The sequence below is a fragment of the Podarcis vaucheri genome, assembly GCF_965113315.1.
Source record: "Podarcis vaucheri genome assembly, chromosome: 3".
In the NCBI taxonomy this organism is placed as follows: domain Eukaryota; kingdom Metazoa; phylum Chordata; class Lepidosauria; order Squamata; family Lacertidae; genus Podarcis; species Podarcis vaucheri.
The window spans coordinates 118,467,799-118,494,912 of NC_138761.1; the positions used below are offsets into that span (position 1 = coordinate 118,467,799).

Below are 27,114 nucleotides of genomic sequence, written 5' to 3' on the forward strand. Positions count from 1 at the left end.
ATATCTGGGCAAGCCTGATCCTTGAAGAACCCTTTAATGATTACTTCATGCTGTGGGTTGTTGGGGTCTATTCCTCCCCATGTTTTAATGGCAGAGACCAATCTAGTGTAATAATCGGACGGGTGTTCATTTGGTCCCTGCATGACCGACTGGACTTTGGTCCAATTAACGGTGCGTTGTCCGGCGGCCTTTACACCGTCCAAAATGGCCTTTTTAAATAGGTTTAAGCACCAAATACCGTTAGTGGTATTATAGTCCCATTCTGGTTCTACTCTGAGACATTGTGCTGTGAGCGCTTGCAATCCCTGAGGCCGTCCCCTTTGGTAGTCAGGTAGTTCTATGGCTTCCCCAGCTTTAGTTAGAATGTCCGCTTTCTCCGCCTCGTTGAAGAGGGCATTCAGAAGGACGTGGACATCGGGCCAGGTGGGATTGTGTGTGGAGAAGATAGCGCTGACCTGGCGGTGGCATTTGTCCGGGTCATCCCTCAATGAGGGCATCTGGTTTGACCAAGTTACCAGGTCTGAGGTATAGAAGGGTTGATGCGTGTAAACCATCCGCGGGGGCCCATCAGGGTCGAGAGGAGGAATGGGCAGGGCCCTTAAGGGCATCTGGACCGCAGTAGAACTCACGGTGGAGCTTACTTGGTCAGAAGTCCCCGGAGTCTCTTTATCACGGCCCCGGGTCCCTTTTTCGGAGCCTTGAGGTTCCGTGGGAGCGGGTTTATTCCCGACTTGGGTAGAGTCCTCAATGGTGTTGTGGTGAGTAGAGGAGGGGATTTTAGTTTTAGCTTGTCCGGGGTTTTTAACTTGTTTGGCTCCCCCCTTGTCCTTTTTCGCTTGTAGTCGTGTGACCCTCCTATTTTCGGTGTCTTGTGCCTCATCCTCCTCCCCCGTTTCCTCCCCACTACTGGAGTCGCTGTCGCTGGATGTCGGGGCTTGCGGCGGTGGTCCTTGATAGTAAAAGGGGACCAGGGTCTGTCGTACATCGTCATCTTCGTAAGGGGGGGGCATTGGCAGTCGCCCGGGATTTAATATAGGCAATTGGTAAGATGTTGTTCCCTTTGGGGCTTGGAGCATTCTTCTTACGGCCTCAAAGGTGGCCAGGTATTCTAACTGGCGGGGTTTTTCTTCTATCAGGGCTTTCCTTAGGTGGTTCAAGCGTTCTTCATTAAACGAACCCCCCGGTGGCCACCGCAGTTCGGGTCTGGCGGAGGCAGTCCTGGCGGGCCAGGTTCCGGAGCAGAGGTCCTCTAGTTTTTCCTTAGATAACAATTTGTGGCCAGGAATCGACTTCCAACACGCGATGACAAATTGAAGAGGGGAGTCGGGATCCTTCTGGGAACGGGATGGCTTCCGGGAAGCCTTCCTCCCAGAATGAGTCCGCTCGTGTTTGGAAGCCTGGGTACCCATAGTATACTTCACGCGTGTCTAGATAGGAAAGAGGAGAGGGGAGGGGGTCGATAAGGATTCGTGGGTCTAGGGTTATTCGACAAAGGACTAGTAAAATGAAAGGTCTTTAGTCGCTTGGCAACTTCCTAGGGAGGTTTTTAAGAGCTCTAGCTATCCGGTATTCCTTACTTCCTTTTCCTTAACCATTCACCTGGGGTCCCTTTTCCACTCTGCCGATCCCGCCCAATTCCTCATGGGCTATTCCCTCCTGGCAACCTCCTACCTATCGTCACAACTCAGGAAAGGGGCCCTACTGAACGCCCGCACCGTGCGGTGCCAGATCGGGTGGTCCCTGGACAGAGGTTTGGGTCGAAAATCCCCCTTGCTTTCGGAAGCGGGCTTACAGTACACGTGGTATTGTAGCCCGACCGGTGCGGCTGGGATTGGGATAGAAAGCAAGACCACTTCCTGCCCCCTAGAAAGGACGCTCGGGAAGATCGGAAAGAGAGCTCCAACCCCTTGCTTTCAACTGGGATGCCCGTTTGCGGAGAGTCGGCTATCTTTCAAGTCGGGTCTCTCCGTCTTACCTTTCGGGCTCCCAATTGGTGCGGCTGGCTGGAGGGTTTAGATAAAGAGATAGAGCTCAGAACCCCCCTTTGGGTCGAGCAGCGGTCCACGGTCTCTCTCACTGACTGGACCAAGAGAAAGGCGAGAAGGTACGATAGAGAGGAGGGCAGAGAATTCAGTTGCCAGGAGACTTCCACCCCTTCCCACCAGTGCACTGGATTTTCCTATACTCACGCGTCTTCCCGTCGATCCGATCCCGGGATCGATGAATGAGCCGGCTGGATCCCTTTTGCTCCCCGGCTGAACTCCTGGGGCTTCCGATTACCGCCCGGGAGATGGCCGGAGGTCCAAAAGGGTCTTCTCGGGCAAATTGGCCCGCAGCCGGCTGAAGAATTCGGGGCCTCCGGTCAGCAACCCGGGAGAACCGCCAGCCCCACGTTGGGCGCCAAGCTGTTACGGAAAATCTGGGTGCGTATCTACCCTGCCACCCAGCCAATCGGACCAAGTCCGTGGATTCTAGCGGAAGAAAAGGAAGCTCAGCCGGACGCAGGAGCAAAATGCGAAGATCCAAGTTTATTGCGCAACAGGTTCAAGACGAGATTGAACCCCGAGAATGGGGCGACATAAACTTTTAAAAGTTCCCACCAAGTCCCATAACACAGTGCGAGAAACGTCATGAATACATTATGGGAAGGTTGGATTTCATGGGTTACATCATGAATACATTACACACGTCATGAATATGTCAGAGAAAAGGTGGGGTTAGACTAATTTACATTTGAGGAAAGGGAGGGGGAATATGCAGAGCGAGGGTCATACACAAATATACATTTCATGAGTACCGGTGGCGGTGAGACAATGGGTTACTGATATGCACTGTCTGCCACCTGGTATTGCCCGGGGGACGGGCTGGGCAGAGCGATCTGACAGGATTAAGGAGTTCCTGTGTACGTGACTTGCCGTCTCGAGGATTATGGAGTCGGCCAACATCATGGAGTCCTGGGGAAACTGAGTCGAATGACACCAAGAGCAAGAAAATTGGAGCTGCGGTTGATTTTATATGAATTTTGAAAGGTTCTGATGACTTTCAGTCCGTTCCGTAGCCTAGATCAAAAGCGGAAGCAGAATGTATCCATTCTTGCAGAAATGGATACATTGTAACAAGGGTTTGACAGTTTTACGAGGTCGGGAGTTTCGGTTCTATTGTTCTCGCCATGGGGGGCCGTCAGCAGCTCGTCAGGAGGTTAAATGAGGCGTGCAAGAGCTCCCTGAGCTAGCTCCTGCAGGACGAATGCATGGCTGTGATTGGCCAAAGCGCGGCCATAGGAATAAGCGGAGAAGGGAAACACTCGGTCTACTCATTCTAAGTATGGAGCGCAGATAGGCATAGGAAAGGATAGGGAATATATATATACTCGAGCTTATTTCGCTCGGGAAAAGGTCTGGGAAACATGTGGTGCTTGTGCAACGGTGAAGGGGGTTCGAGGGTGGGTGTGCGGTGGTACCCTTGAGGTCATCGCCTCGGACCGCCAAAAGGAAGGGAGGAAATAGGCACCCCCCCCCTCAGTCCGTATCAATAGTCTTTTTATTTTTTTAAAAAATAGCAATTAAGATATTCATTTGCAAGTAAGAAGGAAATAATGAAGCCATATTTTGATTAGAGACAGAATGCACAGTGCTTTAGGAAATACATTTTCATTGTTTGATTTGAAGGAATACTCTCACCATCTGTGAACCTGCATAACTCACTAAATCATACACTGGTTGCAGTTTTCAGTTTTGCAGATCAAATATGATAGTTTCCCCTCTGAGGCGATATCCATGTCCCTGGAAGAGGTATTAAAGATAATAAGACAGAGCAGTGAAATATTTGGCAATAATTTTAATAAGAATGCAGGAGATTATGGGCCTGCATATAAAAGAGGAGATGATGGAGACCAGGATTTACGGTATATTATCCATACTATTGCTTGGAAAAATAATCTGCCTAAGTTAGGTGTATTGGAGTATAGTTAGCTATGGGATACAATTATTTGCAAATGAGAGAAAATAGAAACCCAAAAAGGAAAAATAACCCCCGGCTAATAAGGCAATACCATAAAACAAAAAGTTAAGGATAACTAACTTAAATGAGCTTTATAATCAGTCTCTGTATTCCCAAAATCTAATGGCTGTGTTGCCCATAAGTATGTTTAACAAAATTTCCCCTATATACATAAGAACGGAAGGCTGTTGTCACACTGTTATCATGTGGCTGCCAATTTGCAACCAAGCCAACTCCAGCATAGTGAGAGTGGCAATACCGAGCCCAAGGACTAGAGAGAGATAAATAAAAAACCAAGCAACTCTGTATGTAGTTTACAAAAGTTATTAACAATAATGTACAGCATTTCAACACCTTCTATTATATAAAACCTTAAATAATTTATACAATGGCAAAATAATAATGACTTGTGCAACTCAGTGTCTTAAAGCCAGGCAGTCCAAATATTTCTGAAATAAGTCCATGAGAGAAATTCTCTCTGTGTATATTTGCGCTAGTGAGGTCTCAGTGGAACTCCGACAATGAGATACCCGGATTTCAATCTCTGTTTTGTGAATAGCCTTCTGGTCAGCCTGGAAAGGAACTCTAAATTATATATAACATGCTTATAAGAACCTCAATACAAGCCTCATACAATGACAAAAATTCTTATCATAATAAAAACTCAATGTATTACACTTACATACAATGGCAATTCAACGCTCCACCAAATACTTCAGCTCCAACCTTCGAATGGCCATTTGGTCTTTTTTGGGGGAAAGGCTGATACGGCCACAGTTATGCATATTGCTTATATGCTCCAAGGACCACTAATTTGTCCAGCGAATTGTACAAGCAAACACATGAAAACGGCTTATGTTTGGTGTTATGTACTGAAGTTCTCACCCTGGGCCAGCAAGGGGATACTGTAGATAGTTCAGGTCCACATATGCAAATAAGGGATTGAAAGTGACGTTCAGTGATTGGATAGTTACAGAAAGTTGTTACAGTTACGTTGTACTGGAGCTCTATATCAGTGTTTCCCAACCTTTTTTGGGCAAAGGCACACATGTTTGATGAAAAAAATCTCGCAGCACACCACCATTACAGCCCCGTGACGTCAGCGCGCAGCGTCACGTTGGGAGGGACGCACGAAAGTGAAAGTTTTCTATTTTTTTCACTCCCCCTTGCCGGGGAACCTCCAAGCTTTGGGGGTGGGGGGGGGAGGAGGCAGCAAAGCGAGGGACTGAGGGACCCTAACCCTAACCCTCACCGATCACCCGGGAAAGCATGCGAACGAGGAGCCCCCGTGTCCTGCTCCCGGCAGCGGACGGCACAAAGCGAGGAGGCCTGGACAAGGCAGCACGCTCCCCGCTCTCGCTGCATCGGGGCTTTTCTCCTCCAGGCCGCTTTCGAAGTCCCCTTCTCCGCTCCCAAGAGCCGGAGCCGCTGCTTCCAGGCCCTGTCCGAGCCCCGACTTGTGGCCTCACTTCGAGGAGCGCCTGTTGCTGGGGACGGGGCTGCATCCCCCTCAGCCGCCGCCTCGCTTCCTTCCAGGAGACCCAACGGCTCCCCCTCTCCCGCTCGCCCTCCTGCGCCCGCAGCAGACCGAGACCTCCCCGCCCCCGCCCGGCTCGGCCCTACCTGGGCGCCTCCAAGCCCGGCCGGCTCCGCGTCGCGCTCCACGCCGGGCAGCTGCAGCGGGGGCGCGCGGCGGCCCGGCTGAGCGCGCCCCGGAGCCGCCGCGCCATCGCTCGCGAGTCCCTCCGAGAGCCCTCAGGACTGACTCCGGAGTCGCGAGGCGGCGCGTCGCCCAGGGAAGGGGCGGTTTCCCACAAGTCCTCCGGGAAGCAAACGCCCTCGCCCGCCTCCCTCCAGGCAACATCTCGCGGCACACCAGGCAACATCTCACGGCACACTTGTGTGCCGCGGAACACCGGTTGGGAAACACTGCTCTATATAAGCAGGCTGGCTGAACCCTTCAGTTTTGTTCTGGCCTGTGAATAAACAAGAGCTGTTTGAAGAATCGCTGTGTCGCCTGTTATGTTCACCCACAACCTAACATTTGGTATGCCAGATTTTATAATGGTTCGTAGCTCAGTGGATCATGTGCAAATATGGTAGGTGCATTTAGCACACTCTCGAAGCATTGCGCAGACCCATCCACCACCCTGTTTTTACAAGTATGTCAGGGTTGAGTGTTGGGAGAATGGGAGAAACGGGAAAAGCAAATGAAATGGACACAACTCCACATTCAAGCATTTCACAAATGACACTGGGGACTGTTGTGCATCTGTAACCATCACTGCCCTGGGGTTCTCTTTTCACCCAATATTACACTCATCTCTGCTTATAGTTCCTTTATGAAGCAAATTATGTCACTAGACTGATCCTATGATGATGATGTCAAACGGTCTGAGTTTTAGGAAAGCGGTATATCAAGAAATATCCAGCACAAATAAAACAAGTTTGGTTTATTTACATTCAACTTCTTTTAAAATGCATGCTTTCCCAAAGCTGCTAAAGGCTTTTGAGTTTCCAAAAAACAACACACCAGTCAGTCTGATGGGTTTATTTTTATGCAGTGCTTTTTTATGTATAGGGGTACTCTCATTTTGACTCAAGGAAACCACCATTTTATAGTTCAAATCGGGGAAAATAAATACAAATTCACAAAATGCTTAGGGGGTATGCGTTTCCCCCAGAAAAAAAGCATTGGGTTTATGGCATGCATATGGAGCATAACGGAATTCTTAGTTGGGGACCAGCCTCATGACAAAAGAAAAAAACAACTAATTACACATTTTTTTATCTAAAAAAGGCTCAGCTGAGTGATATTGACCCAGCACAGCTGCGTAATGCGCGAGAGCGCCTCAACGGGGCCGCGCGGAAGGATGACAGGGTCGAAGGCGAGAGCGCATGCGCCCAGCGACCACCCACTCGCGTCTGTAGAACACTTCGCCCATCCTCTCAGGCGCATGCGCCCCTCCAGCCGTCTGCTCCCGCCAGCTGAAGTTGATTGGAAGGGAGCCGGCGGCGCCGCAAAAAAAAGGGAAAAGGGGGTCCGGCGGCAGTTCTCGCGAGACCTGCGGATATATAAATGCAGGGAGGCGGGCAGGAGGCGGGCCCTTTTTCTCGCAGTGCGCGGTGGTGCTGCTGCGTTTGTCCATCCGTCCGCCCGCCCCACAGGTGCCCTCCGTCCTGTTCCGCCCCGTCCGCGCGGCTCCTGCGACTGACGTGACTTGAGGGGGGAGGAAAGGTGATACCGACGACGACGACCGCGTTAGGTGGTGAGCGGCGGCCAGCAGACAAGATGGAGGACAGCAGCATGGACATGGACAACATGGGCTCCCTCAGGCCGCAGACCTTCCTCTTCGGTAAAAGGGCCTAGGCCGCCCGCCCGCGTGAGGGAAAGACCCCTTTGGCGCATGCGCACGTCCTCTTTCCCACGCGGCTTCTCCCCCCCCTCGCTTCGAACGTCCCTCGCGCGCTCCGCGTTCCCCCCTCGCCCGCTTTTCATGGAGGGCGGGGCCGGGTCGAAGCGCCTGGAAGGAAGGAAGGTGGGGGGGGGCTTCCCCACGTGGCTGGCGCTTCGCGGGCTCTTGCTTCGGGGGGGGGAATTAGGGGGCCCTCAGCCGCCCCCCGCCCTGCTGTGTGTTTGTATATGTGGCGGCTGCTTCCTTTGTCCTCCTTTCCCACCCCCTCCAGCCTCCTCCCCGCTTAAATGGACGCCGTCTTCGCCGCTTTGGCACCGGGCCCACCAGTTCCTGGCGACGCTCCCCTCCCCCTTCCTCTCACGTGGCTGGAGGAGGAGGAGGGGGGGAGTTGGATGAGGGGCATTTTGGCTCCATGTCTCCCCCATGCGCTTCGCCACGTGGCCGCCCTGGAAGTTGGGGGGGGATGTCAGGTTCAAGAAGCAAATGCGACTTACACGGCTTCAGAAATAAAACGGGCCACGCAAATAGGGTAGGGAAAGAAAACACTACGATTGTTAATTTAATTTTTCTGGCCCCGAGACGCTTCCCCGTGGAAATAACGCTTTCCCTCTCTGCCGCCGGTGCTTTTTCAAGTTGACACAGGTCATTTCATGTCAGACCTATAGGCCTGCTGTGGTTGGGGGGGAGAGAAAAAGCGCAGAGAGCTGCTGCAGAGGCTGGTATTGCAGTGTGGTACCAGCGGGGAGGGGAGAAAGAATGGCCTCAGATGGCCATGTGCTTCAGTAGGCGGAGCATGATGGCACCTTGCAAGATGAGGAGGGACCGTGTAATCGCAAGATGGCAACTGTTCTTTGTAACCTGCAGGCATATAAGTAGAATCGTGCGCCGTGAAAAACTAATTGGTGCTCTAGAACGGCATGGCGTTTGTGTGCTTTTAACAAGAGGTGTAAGTGGAAGATCAGTGCTTATAAAGCTTTTCCCTGTATGTTTAAATGGTACTCAGGGTTTTGTTCTCTATTGGATCTGATCCCAACTTGTGACAGCTATGAACACTGTAAACTTCCAAGGGTTTTTGTTTTTTGTAGATGTAGAAGTGAAGCAGATCTGTTCGGATTTGCATGTGGGTTAAACAAGGACACACAGACTGCAGTCTGTTTTGGGAGTAAGGCCCGTTCAGTGGGCGTTTTTTTTTTAGTAGAAGTGTAAAAGATTGCATATTACATTTTCTCTGTTAGGCCTGTAAAGGGAGCTAAATATTCAAGCTATTTAATAGCAAACACATTGCTGCTTTTGCAGGTTGTGAACTAAAGGCAGACAAGGAGTATCATTTCAAGGTGAATGATGAAGAAAATGATCATCAGCTCTCTTTAAGAACGGTAAGTGCTGATTCTTGGAAAATACTGAAGAACTACTGGAACAAGTGCTGCAAAATAATTGCAGGCTGTACTGATGCAAAACATTGTGGCAATTGCACCTGAAAAGTTCACTGATGTGGCCAGAATGGGTATTTGATGCAGCTATCTAGATATTGGCTTGATATGTATTGGTACCACTATGCTGTGGTCACACTTTCTGTGGCTTCACCTGAGGCTACCATGGAAGACCTGTTAAAATACCACTGCATGAAATATAGAAGGTGGCTTAAATTATCATTCCTCTTCCAAAGACTGGCTTTCCTGAGGACCCCACCACCATTCACTTAATACGACAATTGGCAAAACTGGGGTGTTCTTGAGCATCTTGATTAAACTTGAAGTAACGAGTTCACCTTTATGTTATGGCACCAACTGAGAATAAAGTAAGCTGGTCTGGCATACAGTGGTGCCCCGCAAGACGAATGCCTCGCAAGACAAAAAACTCGCTAGACGAAAGGTTTTTTCATTCGTGATTTGCCTCGCAAGACGAATTCTCCTATGGGCTTGCTTCGCAAGACGAAAACGTCTTGCGACTTGTTAAACCGTTTAAACCGTGCTTCGCAAGAAGAAAAATTCGCTAGACAGCAAAAATTGCGGAACGAATTAATTTCGTCTTGCGGGGCACCACTGTACCATTCTTTGTGTTGGGTAGCTGTAGCACTACGGCTGTAAGCCTCAGCTGTTTTCCTTGCCAAACACTGTACCTTGTTCTACAGGTTAGCTTAGGGGCTGGTGCTAAAGATGAGTTGCATGTTGTTGAAGCAGAAGCATTGGACTACGAAGGCAAGCAGATTACTGTCACTCTGGCATCCTTGAAGATGTCAGTGCAGCCTACGGTAAGTTTTTCGCTTATCTGTTAAAATTGGTGGGATGAAATCTAAATACAGTGGTAGCTCAGTTTACATATGCTTCAGGTTACATACGCTTCAGGTTACAGACTCCGCTAACCCAGAAATAGTGCTTCAAGTTAAGAACTTTGCTTCAGGGTGAGAACCGAAATCGTTCTCCGGCGGTGTGGCCAGCAGCAGGAGGCCCCATTAGCAAAAGTGGTGCTTCAGGTTAAGAATAGTTTCAGTTTAAGAACGGATCTCCAGAACGAATTAAGTACTTAACACGAGGTACCACTGTACTATATAACGATAGTCCCTTACACATTTTTTCTAGTTGTATTCTCACAGGATTTTGATTGTACAGTAGCTACGTAGTTGAAAACTAAAGTCGACACTTAAGAGCTCTTCATGCCTGTGCTGAAGGAAGGTTGAACATGTGACCTTGGCTCTTACCTGTGGTTTAGTGTTGCATCTTAATTTGGTCAGCAAGTTTACTGGGTTACACGACTTAGCTTTCGTCTTTTTATTTTGTGTAGCGATGTCGGCTTATTGGACATTTTTATGGTAGTCTAAATTTATTTCAGTGTTTGACATCTAGGAAGCAAAAACAAGAGAAAGACACTGTTAAAAACAGTCCCTCCCCCAATAGAATTTATTTGTTTAGGGAATAATTAATTAAAGCACCGTTAATGTTGTGTAAATGTTGGATGACATTCAGTATCACATGAGCAGACATCTCCTTCCTCCTCTTTCTATGGTAAGTGGGTCTCCCAACCCTTTAGAATGGATTTGGGGGTGGGGAAACCTCCTCTGTCAACTCTGATCTGCAGTTATGGTTGGATTTTACCCATTACGTTTAAACAAATGTGAAGCTTTACTCAACATACTAATGTGAGTATGCCTAAAGGACTATTAGAATTTTGAAATACCTGCCCAACCTTGCAGGTAACGTGTTCATTTGTTAAAACTACTAATTTTATGGAACAATGCATTTCTGGAAGTGAAAAATTTTCTATTATGGAAAAGCTTCATTTACTGATTCTTTAAGTTACTTTGGGTTCTTTGAAAAAGCAGCCTAAGACATCTGAAGGCAGCCCTGTATTGGGAAATTTCAAATGTCTGATATTTTACAGTTTTTTATATATGCTGTAAGCCGCTCAGAGTGGCTGGGGAAATCCAGCCAGATGGGCAGGTTATGAATAATAGTAGTAATAATAATAGTAGAAATAAATGCTCAAAGTGAAGTCATTTTACTTACATAGAATTAGAAACAGTACATTTTTTTGTACCATGAAACTTTTTATTCCACTGTAACTGGCAGAAGCTACATTATAAAAATTGTGCTTTGTAGTTGCAAGTAGAATTATTTAATGTTCTGATCTGTTTGCATGGGGAATAGACAAAGCCTTAGCAGATACAGCCAGCCTTGGTAGCCAAGCATTTGTTTCTTGGCGCCAGCTGTGAAGTAGTCTTACCATTGCAGCTTTTTTAAAAAGTGCTATCATACAGTAGATAGACTCTTATTTCTGAGATTCACATTGTTTTATCTGTATTAAGTGGCTTATGTTTTTAAAATGACTTTGTACAGGAATAGGGGCCCTTTTTCAGCCTAATGGTATTTATTTTACTTAAGGCATTTATATACACCCTTTAGCCAAAAAGACTCTCGGAGTGGCTTTCATTAGTACAAAGATGATCCCTAACCTCAGGCTCAGTCTATAATGACATGATGACACAGTTGGAAAAAGGAACAGAAGAAGGCAAGAGGGGAAGGCAAGGAGGCACAGGTTTTTTGTTACAGTTCTTGCAGTGCAGTTACATAGGTCAGTTCATGCAGATTCTGGCTGTGCAGAGCAGCAGTAAGTCCTCACCAATGTCGGTGGCAGTTGTGACTGTCTTGCTCTTAAGGGCAGCTCTCTCCAGAAGCACACTTCTCCCCAGATCAGATCTGTGAGCGGAGCTAGTGACAAGCGTCTGGCACAGGAGGACACGGCAGCTCCTGCCATACGCTTCTTTTCTCAAAATATGTATTGATGGCTGTTAGAATCCTCACAGGCAACCTTTTCCATATTAATTAATTAAATTTGTATGCCGGAGATCTCAGGGTGGTTTATAGGTGTGTTGACTGCATGTTAGTTGCAGGTGGGCCCAGAGGTAAAAGGGAGCAGAGCAAAAGATGTGGCTCCTCTCTCTACACAGCAGGCTAAACTGAATTCATGCAAGTGTCTGAGATTTCTACCCCGCTCCTTGCCCGGGCAAGCAAGAACTTTATTACAGTTCAAGGCTTTTTAGGGGAGTGGCTTCGGGAAGAGAGGGTGTTATCTGGGGAGAGCACCATAAGCTAGCTAAGAGAGGCTCTATGGGACACATCTGGCCTGAGGTTTTCCACGTCTCATGTTTTTATGGTCTGTAAGCTCCCTTAAGTGGGCTCCCCCCCCCGAGCTATTACCTTTGTAAATAAAAACAGATATGCATTTCTAAAAGCAGATAAAATCGACAAAGTTACATAATTCAGGCTTTCATTAGGTTGATAAACACATGAAATGCCTTTACTGTGATTCGTTATGCAACCTTTGGCATTATTTTTCTCTCAATTTGTTAAAGAATATTCCCTCATTTAGGTTTTTGCACATTAGTTGTTTTGACAGAAACCTTGTGAATAACGGGTTTTGGCTAGTCAGATGTCTGTTGCGATTTTCTGTCTTACTCAAATTTGAATCATCCATTTTTCAAGAAGTCCTGTAACACTTCAAAGGCTAAAGTAGCTTGGCTGAAACTGCTCCATCAAATGCATAGGTTCAACTAAGAAAGGGCTTTCAGCCAGCTGAAAAATGTTTAGCTTTTATAAAGTTCTATCATTTTAAATACTAGTTTGGACTCTACCAAATAAAATGGGAAAGAGGTTCTGCTTTTACTTCATGCAGAACCCTAGACCACTTTCGCCTGTTTGAGTAGAGATGTATGATAATCCAATGCCTTTTCTAGACCTGTTGGGAATTGTGAGTTATGTAGCTTTGGCAATGCTGTCTATATGATGCAAATATTTCAACTATGCTTTGTACGTTTTCCCCCTTCAGGTTTCATTAGGTGGCTTTGAAATCACACCACCAGTAATTCTGAGGTTGAAGAGTGGCTCAGGACCAGTTTATGTCAGTGGTCAACATCTCGTAGGTAAGAAAGTGACCTCTCTTCTCGGTTTCACTTAATTTCTGTCTGAACACATAAATTTGGTAAAGTGAATGCATCTCTTTATGGCCTGCCATAATGTTGAAAAGTTGTGTGTAGCCTTACTTGACTTGTTCCATATTTTCAGCTTTAGAAGAAGAACCAGAATCTTCTGAAGATGAAGATGATGATGATAAGGTACTACACAACACAGCAAAAAGGCCTGCAGGTGTGACATTGGCTAAAGTTCCACAGGTAAGCTGATTGGGGGGGGGAGAAATGGCTGCTTTGGAATTGATAGTGTCTCTATAGGAATGGGTTTCCTCACACAAGCACCTGTGTTCTAGCTTGTATGGTTGGCAAGAGAAGTTTTGCATAGGTCCTCTGTGAATCTAGACTTGGGAGTAAAATAAAACCAAATTTTGTATATAAATTAGATGAAGCCTTATCATGTGGTGTGTGTAAAAAAGACCAAAAGACTTTATTTTAAATTGGTTGCCACCCTTTTTGGATTGGTGGGTACATTTCGATTTTTAAGGGCGTGCTGTTGTGCCCTAGGAAGGAAGAATATAGAACTGAAAGAGGAAGTAAGGCATATCGTCACTTCCAACTTCCTTTTTCAGCTCTACTTTTCAAGGAAGAAAAAGGTAATCATCCTCACAATTCCATAACTAAAGGGATAGTCAGTGGAGGAAACTCAGAGGCCTTCTAGGTGCCAGCGAAGACTTCAGTGGGGAATCCTACATTAGCAGGTCTAAACTTAGAATCAAAACATTGGACATATTTGTAATCCCTTCCATACGTTCTTTCTTTAAAAGAAAAAAGTAAAGCTGACAGAGGATGACGACGATGATGAAGACGACGAAGATGATGATGATGAGTAAGTTACATTTTGGAATATGTTCAGTGTTTTTAACAATTTGCCAATAAATGTCAGCTTCGCACCCAGAAAAATTGTCTTTTTCAAAAGTAGTTATTTAGATTGATCAGTTTGTTTTATTTATGAATATTTGTGAGGATACATGTGCCTTGTTAAAATGTTGCCATTAATAGCAAAATTTCAGTTTTTGCTAGTGAAAAGACAAGCAGCATTTTTTTTTACTTTATTTAGTTGGATTTCCTACCCTGCTTTAAATTCAGAAAGGATCTCCAGAGCACCTTAAAAAGAACAGAATTAAATTAGGAATGCTTATACATGCTCTGAAATTGGCATTGCTCTGAGTTAGTGTCGCCCCCCCCAACCCAGTTCACATTAAGTTGTAGTTTCCACTTCTGTTTATCTCTTACTGGTATACTACAAGTTGGATGAGGGCCTTCAAAGATTCTTAAATTACCATGCTTTTGGGTGTTGATACTAATTGGAATTTTTAATTGTAGTGACGATGACGACATGGATGATGATGAGGAGGAAGAGAAGACTCCAGCAAAAAAAGTGAGTAATTATGTACAATTCAGAAATCACTTCACAATGTATAACTTTGTACTTACAGAAGGGATTATTAACATTTCTATAGGTTGTTTGTTTATGCTATTGGAATGATGTGGTTGAATATAAAAGTGAGCATGTCAAGTGTAAGTTTTGTATCCCAACCCTCATAGCAAAGAAAACATTTTCCAGTATCATGTCTCACAACTTGGTGACAAGTTGCTGAAAAAGAACTGAGCTGTTTTTGACAGAATGATTTCTATCACACTGAAATGATCGAGGTGATTTAAAAACATTAAAACAATTATTTTGTGAGTTCCTGTCTGCCATGTTGGTTCAAATAGTGTGAAAATTGCTATTTGCTACTGATTACATGTCAAAACCTCCTTATACCCTATCACCAATTCAGAAGGGGGTTTCTTTTTAGTTGACTTGGTTTGTGTTGATGCTACCTTTGTTGAGCTCATGCTCTAGTAATCTAGTTGTAAATTTCACATATTTTGAATGCACAGAAGAATGCTTTCAATCAAGCACGGGTTTAAATCAGTCTCTGAGAGTTAATAATTACTAGCTGGTTCATATGCAAACATTGCCTGCCCCTGTCTTAAGACTGGTACTGTCCAATACCCTTGTACGGTCTCAAAATACTGGTTCTGAAACATTTTTTTAGTCCTCTGTGCTTCAGCTCTGTGTCTTGGTGCTTCAAAGCAACAACAGTTGCATTCCCAAATTAAAAAGCAAACATGTCTGATAAGCGCTGTTGGCTTGTCAGTGTTTGAAGGGATTGGGCTCTGAACTGGCCTAATCTTGAAAGGAAGCTTCTGAGTGAGGAAACTGAGGCTCCCTCCCTCTATTGCACAGTCCAGGATCAAGTGCTATTTGGCTCTTCCTCTTCCTTTCTTCTTCCCATCACCTTTTGTTTTCATTAATCAGCAAACGGTTGTTTAAGCACATTGGCAGGAGTAAGTTGCGGGACTCTATTGACTCCTTTTCAAGGCCTGGGCTATACTGGGAAGTTGACCAGCCTTGACTCAGTGAATCTGTGCTTATACCTTTTGAGTTGAGAGCTTTGGGATTAGGAGAGAGAGTGAATGTCTCCCCTGTCATAGCACTTCCTGTTCTGTTCCCTTGGCCTGGGCTATAAGTAAAATCTACTTGTCTAAGTGGGGACAGAAGATTCCCTTCCAGAGGGAAATGTAGCTTTTGTTTTGGATAGATAGGTGGAAATAGGAAGGTGCTTTTAAAATAAATGATTTTTAAGTAAAAGTAAAATTTTAGTATGGAACAACTGCAGTAAATTGACTTAGATTATGTAAAGCTATCAGCCGGGGATAGTATTTTCTTTTCACATTCAAGTAATAAGATCTTATTCTTTGGAGAAGTAAAACGATAAAAAATCCCCTACTTTTATGTTACTTTACAGACATGGGGCACTAGGTGGCACTGTGGCTTAAAGATTAAGTTGGATTAGAGATTTTTCAGTTGTAGCTTTCACTTTCCATTAACAATTCCTTTATCTGAGTTCATTACATGTCTGTAATGATTTTGTTAATATTTTTAAAAGATAGGATTTGTGATTTTGTGTGTGATGAGATTTAGAACCATTAAGGCTATGAAAATCAATTTAACTTGCATTACTAGGAATCTTAATTTAAAATTGTGAATCAAGGTAAAAATGAATTATGGGTACTAAGTTTTAATCAAGTATAACATTATTGGTTAAATACAAGTTAGTAGAGTCTGAGATTGTAGTTACTTTGTTTGTACCAGTTGCCAATTTTTACTTGTGTTCGTAGTGTGTTACTAATTAAGTTTGTAATGCATTCATGTTTCTTTCAGAAAAAATAAGATGATCTCCAACTAAGTTGTGTTTAGTAGACCCACTGAAATGAATGGACTTAAGTCTTAAGTTAGTTGATTTCAAAAGGTCTGTAGCACTGCAAAGTGCAATGTCAACCAAAAGCTTTACTTTTCTAGGTTATCGCCACAAGAGTTATTATTAACACTGAGCTTCAGTAAAGCAAATAATTTAATTAGACAGTGCCTATATGATACTGAGCTACAGAATAAACTGGCCATAATAAGGAATTTTTGTCCATGGTATGATTATTTTCCACTTAGTCATTTTGACACCCTATTTGCAAATGTGGTTTTTGGCTAGTAGAGAATGGAATCTTTTGGCAGATTCACATAAAGTGGAGCGCTGATAGATTCTTACATTTATTCCTATTTTAGCCTGCCCGAGATTCTTCTGCAAAGAACACACCAAAATCAAACCAGAATGGGAAAGATTCCAAGCTGGGAACACCCAAGTCAAAAGTAGGTATAAATTCCTTAATACACCGGTATTCATCGTTTGCCTGCAAATTTGTAAGATAATTGGGAATTATTTGAACATCTGTTCACTACAAACTTATGGAAGTTAGCTGTGGAATTTCAATACCTGATTAAAAAAAGCTCTCACATGTAACAGGAGACAAAAACGAGAATTCACATTAATGTAGTTGATGAAGTGGCCATGTTTTTAGAAGGGCTGTATATCTATCTGGACTTCTTGTACAAGCTAGACAGTTGTGGTTGTACACCTTGACACCTTTTACCCCTGTCTAGTGGATGCAACATTATATTGGCACAAGAGCATTTGCTACTTGGTTGTACACACAGTTTGCCTTACGCAGCAGAATATAAATTGGTGTTAATAATCTGAATCTGAAACCAAAGCGTATAGTGTAAACAGAAGGCATTGGGCACAATGACCAGATAGTAAATACTATGTTGTCATATTGTTGAGAAATGTAATTAAGTTGCTCTGTTTTAGACTCCGGAGTCTCATAAAGAGAAGAAACCACAGAGTCCAAAAACACCAAAAACCTTCACCGTAGATGAGATGAAAGCAAAAATGCAGGCAAGCGTACAAAAGGTAAGTTTACTGGCTACCTGGCTAGTAGAGATTGCCTTACTGAAAATTTTAATTGCTGCTGAACTCATAGTGGCAAGGAAGATGTAAATCTTTTGTTCAGGTACTGAATGTAAAATTTTTGATATGCTTGAATTTTAATATAAGTGATGCAGAAGCCCTTTATGTGGGCTGCTTGGTGAATGTACCAAAATCTAATAGATATAAAATTGCAGGAAACTTGACGATCTGTTTTATAAGAAAAAAAATGAGTTCTTGGGGGAAATAGCAATATGAAATACTTTTCGAAACTAACCTTCTGTTCTAAGAACATAGATGTTTAATTAGTCAACACGCACACAGTTATACCATTGAGTATATTTATTAAAATGTTTAAAGGGTGAGACCCAACATAATATATGAGGGAAACTGCTTGTTTCTCCTTCCCATTGTATGCCTTCAAAATCTGATCCAATGGGTTTGGGGTTTCTGTCAAGCACATGGGGAGAACTTCGGGGGGAAGGGAGGCAAGTGAAACTCAAAATCCCATTGTACAAGTGGATTTCTGTTGTACAAGCAGGCAGACTTCATTGGATATTGCCCTGCGTGGCTTTGTTTTGGTCGTACAATTATTGCAAAGGTACCAATGATATAGGGGACGCGGGTGGCGCTGTGGGTTAAACCAAAGAGCCTAGGACTTGCCTATCAGAAGGTTGGCGGTTCGAGTCCCCTCGATGGGGTGAGCTCCCGTTGCTCGGTTCCTGCTCCTGTCAACCTAGCAGTTCGAAAGCACGTCAAAGTGCAAGTAGATAAATAGGTATTGCTCCAGGGGGAAGGTAAACGGTGTTTCCGTGCACTGCTCTGGTTTGCCAGAAGCTGCTTAGTCATGCTGGCCACATGTACGCCGGCTCCCTCGGCCTATAGAGCGAGATGAGTGCCGCAACCCCAGAGTTGCCCATGACTATACCTAATGGTCAGGGGTCCCGTTATCTTTACCAGTGATATAAACAGACTACAGAGTGCTGCACCCAAAGTGTATCTGTTTACCAGTTGGATAAATTGATGTGTGCTGGCGAGGAGGTGGTGAAGTTGAATACTGAAACTGTCAGCATTGCAAATAAGTGAAGGAAGGTTTTATTATCTGGACTTAAATATCACAAATACCTCAGCATTAAGCAGAAATAAACATGCCTTGCAGAAAAAGCTCAAAAAAATAGTTTCTATAATGCATTTTAGTGGTAAATAACTATGCTAATCTGTTGCATGTTATTATACTCAAGCTATATACAGTCCTGCCCGGTTGAATACTGGGAACTGCTTGAGTAAATATGTACAGGCTGAAAATACCATAGTTGCTGTAGGTGCAAGATTAACAGTCATGTCAGTAAATACAAACTTAATTTTGCAACTTGGGTTTGTTTGTGAGAAATCCACAAATTCTGATTCCGAACTTTTGAGTTTTGTGTTCTTCAGAAGCTTTGTTTCATTAAGCTTCTCACTACATGTTAATCCCCTTGATTGTATCTGTACTTCTACATATACAGTTATTTCATTTCATGCAAAAAGATGGAGGGATCTAAGGCACGTGAAAAGCAACAGGATTCAGGCGAGTTGCTTGTTTCATTGTGCAGCCAAATGCTATAATCACAAGCACCACTACCCCAATTTCTGATCCCCCCCCCCACTGGGCAAAAAAAAAAAAATGCTGAGGAAAAAAATTCTCCCCTAGGCACTCAGATCTTACATTTCCCCTATTCCTGCAATCTCACTAGAACAAATGTTGTCCTGTGAACAGGAATTGGCATGCTTTGTCTCTGATAGTAGCAAAGGTCCTCCAGAATGTTGCATGTGAATCAGATTATCTTAAAATTTGTGTAGTAATTTATTTCCATGTACCACACAGGCTAAAAGTCTTTCAGTTCCTTGTGTCAATCTTACGTTTCACTGTTATTTTCTTTTTGCAATAGGGAACCAGTTTGCCTAAGGTGGAGGCTAAGTTTGTGAATTACATTAAGAATTGTTTCAGGACAGAGGACCAGAAGGTAATGGAATGAATCAGGTCTTGATAAAATCGCTAGAATAAATTGTTGCCCCCTTTCCCAATCACTTTCCACACATTTTAGAGCTTCAGCTACAAGCAGTACTTGGACTAGATAAATGGAAGCTGTTTGTGGGAAAGGAAACATTTTTCTCCATTTTGATGGCCGGTGTCTCTTCACTTTTAAACCCACAGGATTCTCCAGCCCCATTTTGACCAAGTAAAATGGTGTTGTGGTTTTCTACTGCTGAATTTGGCTAGCCTTCCCTTCAGTTTCCTTTTTGCAGGGAAGAACTACTGCGCTAGAACCTTTGGCAGTCTTGATGCTTTCCTTTCCCAAAGTCAACCAAATTACTGTGTGACAGCATGCCAGGAGGTGGTGGTGCTGGTATCAGGAAGCAAGCTGTATTGGGTTAGACCTGTAAATCTTAAATTTCACTATCAAAATTCCTTAAACAAAATTGTTATGCTTTTCTGCTTTCCCCCAAACACTTCAAAGCTGTCGGGAGGGAGAGGGTGGTGGAAATTGTGGCCCGTTGAAGGGAGAATGTTTGAAAGCAGCTAGTTCAGCTACTGAAGTGGATTTGGACATAAGGCAGGGCAGGCAGAGTTCAGACAGTATTTGCCTAGCTGAGACACACCCTTCCTTTTGCTTTCCTTTACTATGCTTTATAGGGTGTGAGCAGTCTTTAAAGGCAAAATATATTGGGTAATTTTAATCTTGGTGTACTTGGTAAGCATTTTTTTTATAAAATTAGCACAGACTTGGATTTCATATACACTTGTCCTGCTAACTGTACCTAGATGAAAGAAACTTTTAAGTGGAAAATTCCATGCCCATAAATACTTTATGCAGATCATTTATTGTTTTAAATAGCTTTTCTGGTGCTTAATGTAATTTGTACTCTAAAAGGAAGATCAAGACGGAACTAACCTTTATTTTTGGTGTGTTTTAGGTTATTCAAGCACTCTGGCAGTGGAGGCAGACTCTGTGAGCAAGAAGTTAACAAATGACTCCTTTCAAAGTTTCAGTTCTGTGTGTATAACCATTAATATCTGGCTGTCCTTTTTATAAATGCTAAAGCTTTCCCTACAGAGTCTTGATTAATGTCGTCCAGAATGTTTTGCCAAGAATGTGTTGTCCAAAATGCCTGTTCGGTTTTTAAGACCAGGACTCCACCCTTTTAATTTCAAATATGTATGGAATGTTTTGATAATGCATAGTAGTGGTGGTCAAAAATGGAAATGGGGAAACTTAAATGTAAATGTGAAAATAAAGTTTAGTATTTTAAGTAGCTTTGCTGCTTTTTTTGTTGGATTAAGCTTTTCTCCCATACAAGTTGCAGTACACTCATACAAACAGGATTCCTTAATCACATTTTCCGAAGAGCATGAGGTGTGGAATTCCTTTCAGAATGGTATTTTGACAGTTCATGATCCTGCTGGTTTTATTTGTTTATTGTTGGCATCCGTCTGCCTTGAGAGACAATGAAGAGTGCACCTCTAGGGTTGAAGTCACAACTGCTGGAGGATCCCTGTTGCCTTTTCGATTCCCATGTTTTGGCAAGGGTTTTCTAAATTCTATATTGAGCTGTATCCCAGTGAATGCCAAAACATCTTAGAAACTGGCTAGGCCTCACGATGTGAACCAAGGAAGGTTAGGGGTTGTTTTTTTTTGAAGAAGAGTTTGGATTTGATACCCCGCTTTATCACTACCCTAAGGAGTCTCAAAGTGGCTAACATTCTCCTTTCCCTTCCTCTGTGAGGTGAGTGGGGCTGAGAGACTTCAGAGAAGTGTGACTGGCCCAAGGTCACCCAGCAGCTGCATGTGGAGGAGCGGAGACGTGAACCCAGTTCCCCAGATTACGAGACTACCACTCTTAAACACTACACCACACTGGCTTTTGTTTGCAGCTCTCTTACATAGCACGGTCAATGTACATGTAGACCATAGTTTTTTTTGAGGGGGGGGGGTTTAAATCCTTCATTAAATGTTTGCTTAGGAGGTTGGATATCTGCTGATATATCTGTACAGGCTTTTATGCACTCATCCATTCCTGTTTATCATGTATTTGTATAAGTGCCCCAAAGTCTTCCTGGCAAACTGAAACTTCTCATTCTGTGTTTCTTGTGCAAGGAGGCAAGACCCAAAAGAACGAAACTGCACAGGCCTTTTTTGGGACTGTAGGGACAGTGTAGAACTTGAATGAAAATGCAGAACATCTCTTAAGATAATAACCTGTACAGAGTTTCAGTACGCAGAAAGTACGATTGGGAGTTGAAGGGAGGAGATGCCTGGCTGTGCCTTTCTCCAAGTGTCTCGACTTCATGCTCAACTGCAGCCAGAGTGGAATATGTAATGGACATCTCTTAATATAACATTTAGTAGTAGTAATGGAGGAAATGGGGTCAGTTACAGTTGATCTAGTACAGTCAACTTGTCTGACCAAAACTGCCAGATGGTGGAGGCTACAGTGACTGAGCAATTCCATGTGACAACCTAATTGTGACCATAGTCTAGTGCTTCTTGCTTTGGGAGCAAATTTAGATTGTCTTTGGTGGTGGACTGAAGGCATCAAGTCAACTTCCTAGAAGCAGTATTTTCACAAAACGAAGTGTATGTTCTTTTTACTGAACGAATCCTGCAGAGCTCAGTGCTGGCTAGTCCCTCTTGATAATATGCTCACGGCGCTCTACCAAGCTATGGATCTTTGAAGCCTCTGCCACTCGTACAATCCCTGACTGTCTTGTAAAAAACATGATTTGATGTTTTTTGATGATTTGAGTGCTCCAGTTCCAGCCATGTAAAATCCTGCATTTCGTTCCTCTGGTTTTGTTTCCCTGCCCTCATGGCATGTAGCATGCCTAGTCCTCTGGGCTGTTTCTGGTTTTGTTTTTTATCCCCTTAGGTTCGCTCTATATTTGTATAGTTTGAATTCCTCCAACTGTGCTGATACCATTGTAACAGAAACAGGACCACGAGAAACAAAATTCTCAGTATTGTACTCAACAGCTGAGTTTGTTAATACGTTCTGAAGCTTTAGTCAGAGTAGGGAATCCTGTGGTATCAATTTATGTTTATGTGAACTTAGCTGCAGGAACTCATGGCCTCGCCCCCAGCCCATTTAGTTACAATGAGGTAGGTTGGTGGAGAGGTCACTGGTGACTTGAAGCCACATCTCTGGGGCTAGTTGAAGCAAACAGGTACAGTCATACCTCGAGTTGGATGCGCTTTGGGTTGAGTGTGTTCCAGTTGCGCTCTGCGGCAACCCGGAAGTAACGGTTCCCGTTCGCATCCCGAGGTACCACTGTGTTTCTCACCACCATGAGAGCTACACAAAGACCAATTGGTTAGCCTCTTGTAATGTAGACCAAGCAATGGCAACTATTATCAGGTTGCCCCTTCATGACGTAAAGTGTTGTTTTATCACCCTGTTCAGAGATACAAAGCGGGCAGATGATATCTATTAAAAACACTGGGAAGAGCTCACAGAATGGAAATAAATGGAAAATCCCATGACGTTAACATGGGAAGACAATAGTGCTCTTGGGGTGACAAGATCACTGCAATGGGGTTTTTTGAGGGGTGGGGTAGAATATATCTGTTCAGTACATCTTGAGGTGTCACTCGAGCATGTAGTTCAACACCATTAGGATGGCCTATCCTTCACTGGCTGAAGTGAGCACTCTCAGTTGCACAGTGCTTTTCTCCGAAGGAAATTCCCAAAATAGGTGTATGCAGGGGGAGGGGGTGGGAATTAATCATGCTGCCCAAAAGAATATCCCAGTGGGGCTCTTTCCAATAATCCCAAACACAAATGTTGGAGACGTGTACAGTCCTAGTCTCTGGGTATAGGGCATTATATAAATTCAACAAATGATAATAGAAGCTGTTACCTAAATACAGCTATGAAGAGTCCTAGTTTTTACCCACATTCGTTCAGAAGGTTCCTGAGAACTTGAATTTGATAATATTGGAGCCCCTGGTTGTTTCTGTCTGTGTGAGATGTAAATCAGTTATGCTAGAGCTATCTGCCGTGCTTCCCTCAAGTACTATATCATTCTTGAAAACAGCAGGAGATTGCAATAGGAAAATATTTTGAGTGCTCCACTTTTTTGATTATGGGTTTTCCCTTGTGAAACACTAATGGTTTTAGAAAGAAAAACCTAAGAAAATATAGAAAGGGCCAGGGAGGGAGTTGGGGGAGAGTTTTTAAAGGAATACATGTGACCTCATTACAAAATGGAAAACTCCCTTTCCCCACATTCATTGAGTTACTTAGTTGACGTTGACCACAATCTCATCAATCTGTTGATGGAACATGCCACTTAGTAAATTAGTAGTGTCTGAAAAACCTTAATTGTAAGTCCACAAGGGGATGAGGTTAATCTAAGATCCCACCTCTTGAATGTCAAGTTACAACAATAAAAGGAACTACAAGAAATGGACAGATACACATATAATCATGTGGGAAATTGTATTGTTTGACGTCACTAATGGGTAATGATTCTAAAGACAGAAGGTAGCTGTGATTAACCCCTTGAAAGGATATGTGGATTTTGCTTGCTAGTAGAAAAGCAGTTTAAAAACACTAATAGTAAATATAGAGGCAAATTTATTCTTTTCTGGCTGTAAGTGATATAGAAGCTAATCACTTTGGATTAAAAAATAAAATCAAGCAAAATCGTATTTTGCTTTTTGGTAGCAGAAGGCCTCTGTCAGAAAAAGGCTTTTGATCCAGTTGAAAATTCCACTCATGGAAGGAGGCAAATTTTGGTTGATTCCTGTGTCCCTGATTTGTGCCACCCTCTAGCAGATTTTCAGAAGCTGCGAAAGGCTACAAGGAAGAATGATTTAAATTTGCTTCCTTTGCCCTCAGCTGGTGGGTCAAGGGTCGTATTCAACACAGTGCTGAGCAGAACAACACCCTTGTACACCCTAAATATGTTTTAGGTTTTCTCCAAAGCCTCCAGAGCAGATCTGGGGTCAGTGTGGGGCAAACACATGAGTAGCACTATTTAACTGAATACCCCCTTCAGTCTCTATCCAAGGAGCTGTTAATTCCCCCCCCCTTTGAATGCATGCCCCTAGTTCCAGAGGTACTTTGGTAATTACAAAAGTTGAGCCCTTAAAAACCCAGAAGGGTAGCCATGTTACTCTGTTGGCGGCAAAAGCAACAGGAAAACCATCCAATCATAGATCTGTAGAGTTGGAAGGGTCCACGATGGTCATCTAATAAACTCCTTGAGATCCAGGAATCTTTTGCCTAAAGTGGGGCTCAAACCCACAAATCCCTGAGATTAAGAGTTTCATGCTCGACTGACTGAGCCATCCCAGGTGCTCTTGTGGCACCTTACAAACTGAAACAAATATTACGGCATAAACTTTAGATGGGTTACACCAAATGCATGAAGTTCTACTCTTGAGTTGCTGGTATACATTCACACGGAGGGGGAAAGTTAACATGGAGGGGAGGGATTGTAAACAGTGAGATCTCAAGGTCCTGCCCCCTGCAAACAAACAACAACAGCAACAACAACAACCCCACTCCCTGCATCTGGTAAAGCACGAAGGTGTCAAGAACTCCCTTATTGATTTTTTAAAAGTGTTTTGGAGCTCCCTTCAAGAAATTCCTCTTCTGGATTTTTCCCTTTAAAGTTTTAGGCAACAGCAGTTCAAGTCTATTCCTTTCTATCCATCCACTCTCGGCACTGCAACGTACCCCTTGCAGAGTTACATACCCAGCAGCCCTTTGCAAACTACAGTTCCCAGAATTCTTTGAGGGAAAGAAGGCACTTTGAAGGTGCACACAGTGTGTACCACAACCTCAGGGAACAATCTCATTTTTTCCTGCTTCGTTTTCTGTCTCTTGCTTTGCTCTTCATCAGCCTTTTTGCACTTGTTCCTTTGTTTTCCATTGTTTCTCAACTTCGATCTGATGCGAGCCACCTTGTGGCTGTTTTTATTATTATTTAAAGGTGGAAATACAGTGCACAAATGTTTGAAATGAAACAAATTAGTTGTACAGCATTCTTTGGATATATTTAAATAAACAAAGCCCAAGGCGGGCATTAAAGTGAGAGAGCCTGTGTCTCTGTGTGTGTTTATACGTTTTAATGAACTCTTCAAGTGAAGCCCTTCTGGTCAATAATTTGAAACACTACTTTTAAAAAAAAAATCAGGCGCATCCATGTTTAAAATTGCCAAGGAAGTCCCATTCCATTCAATAGGAATCACTTCTGAGTAAATATTATAACGGCTGCAATGTAAAAGAGTTACAAACGTCAAAAGTTAGTATTGTTTAAAAGTGTGGAGGAATATTCTTTATACATACATATGTAGTAGTGATGTATGGAAGTGAGAGCTGGGCCATAAAGAAGGGTGATCGCCGAAAAATTGATGCTTTGGAATTATGGTGCTGGAGGAGACTCTTGAGAGTCCCATGGACTGCAAGAAGATCAAACCTATCCATTCTTAAGGACATCAGCCCTGAGTGCTCACTGGAAGGACGGATCATGAAGCTGAGGCTCCAATACTTTGGCCATCTCATGAGAAGAGAAGGCTCCCTGGAAAAGACCCTGATGCTGGGAAAGATGGAGGGCACAAGAAGAAGGGGATGACAGAGGACGAGATGGTTGGACAGTGTTCTCGAAGCTACCAGCATGAGTTTGACCCAACTGCGGGAGGCAGTGGAAGACAGGAGGGCCTGGCGTGCTCTGGTCCATGGGGTCACGGGCAGGGCTTTGTTTGCAGTAGCCCCTTGGCTTCCTTCCCATTAGAAATATGTCACATCTGTGAGCTTGGTACTCTCAGATCGATCATGAAGACTTTTCCTATAGCTCTCTGGAATTTGCTAAGCACTATTTACTCTGGCTACAATGCCAAGGCATGCTTGTTTTATGTTTTATGGCTTAAAAGGAAATAAATCCACAGATAGCATTCTACTTTAATTATGCTGTGGAAGCGGGATGTAATTTATTTATTTATTTATTTTAAAAAAAAACAAGTTAAAAAAGAAGAAGGGAACATGCTTTTTAAAATTGTGAACTTGGTAGTACAAAGGGCAAACAGCTGCCTGCCCTGCTGAATGATGTCAGGTGCAGGAAGGGTGGAAGGAGATGGAATCCTTTTCTGTACTTCTCATTCACATTCCTAAGCCCTGATGCGATGGGGCATCCAGTAGATGTGAAGGGTTTTTCACTCAAGCATGCTATTAATTCCTTGGGCCTATTGAATACATTTCATACTGTGTGAAACGTCTGGTAGTTCAAGTGACGCTGCGGACCAGTGGAGCAGAGAAAGTGAATTGCTTTTTCCACCCTTTTCACTTTTAGCAGGGGGATTCCTTAACGGCCGTGTAAGCAGAAGATGCCGTGCATCAGGCTTGGATTTGAATTTGTCGAGGAAGGGTTACTAATCCAACATGCCTCCCCCCCAAAAAAAACGCCCTTTGAACACAGTATTAAATCGGGACTTTTCAAGCGGCTGAAACAAATTAACACCGTTTACAGAGTTCTGCTGCTGAAGCCTTGGCCCTGGGTGAAATTTTACGGGCTACTGTAAGCTCTCTGCCGTGCATTTTCTGAAAGGTGGAAGGTGGAGCTGATGCACATTCACAAAGGCCTGGGAATACAGGTACTGTGTGTGTGGAAGCCATTTTTAAAAACCGTGTTTCAGATCGTATGTTTCTTTGCCAATCGTGCGTAGGCTTTGCCAGTTCAAACCTCCATTCCAAGACATCAATAGAGGCAGAGGCAGCAGCAGGGCCAGACTCTGGGGTCATCGTGCAACACAACCCTTCACATGGTTCATGGTTCGCTCAGAATGATTCATGGAGAAGGGCTTTGGTTCAGTGGTACAGCCCTCGCTTGACATGCAAGGAGGTCTCAGCCTCATTTGCTGGTATCTCTAGCGTGTGGGAAATCGGG

At 43.8% G+C, this 27,114-nt stretch overlaps 2 protein-coding genes across 3 annotated transcripts in view; both read left to right on the plus strand.

Annotated features, from left to right (window-relative positions):
• The window catches only part of FGF18 (fibroblast growth factor 18), a 248,047-nt gene that overhangs the window by 65,081 nt on the left and 155,852 nt on the right, over nt 1-27,114 (plus strand). The gene's annotated exons all lie outside the window — the stretch shown is intronic.
• NPM1 (nucleophosmin 1) lies at nt 7,093-20,480 on the plus strand. The gene is made up of 11 exons (XM_082216998.1): nt 7,093-7,355; nt 8,712-8,791; nt 9,547-9,666; nt 12,738-12,831; nt 12,974-13,080; nt 13,644-13,705; nt 14,203-14,257; nt 16,487-16,570; nt 17,070-17,171; nt 19,115-19,189; nt 20,142-20,480. The coding sequence occupies exons 1-11, from the start codon at nt 7,292-7,294 to the stop codon at nt 20,178-20,180; spliced, it is 882 nt and encodes a 293-aa protein (XP_082073124.1). The 5' UTR covers nt 7,093-7,291; the 3' UTR covers nt 20,181-20,480.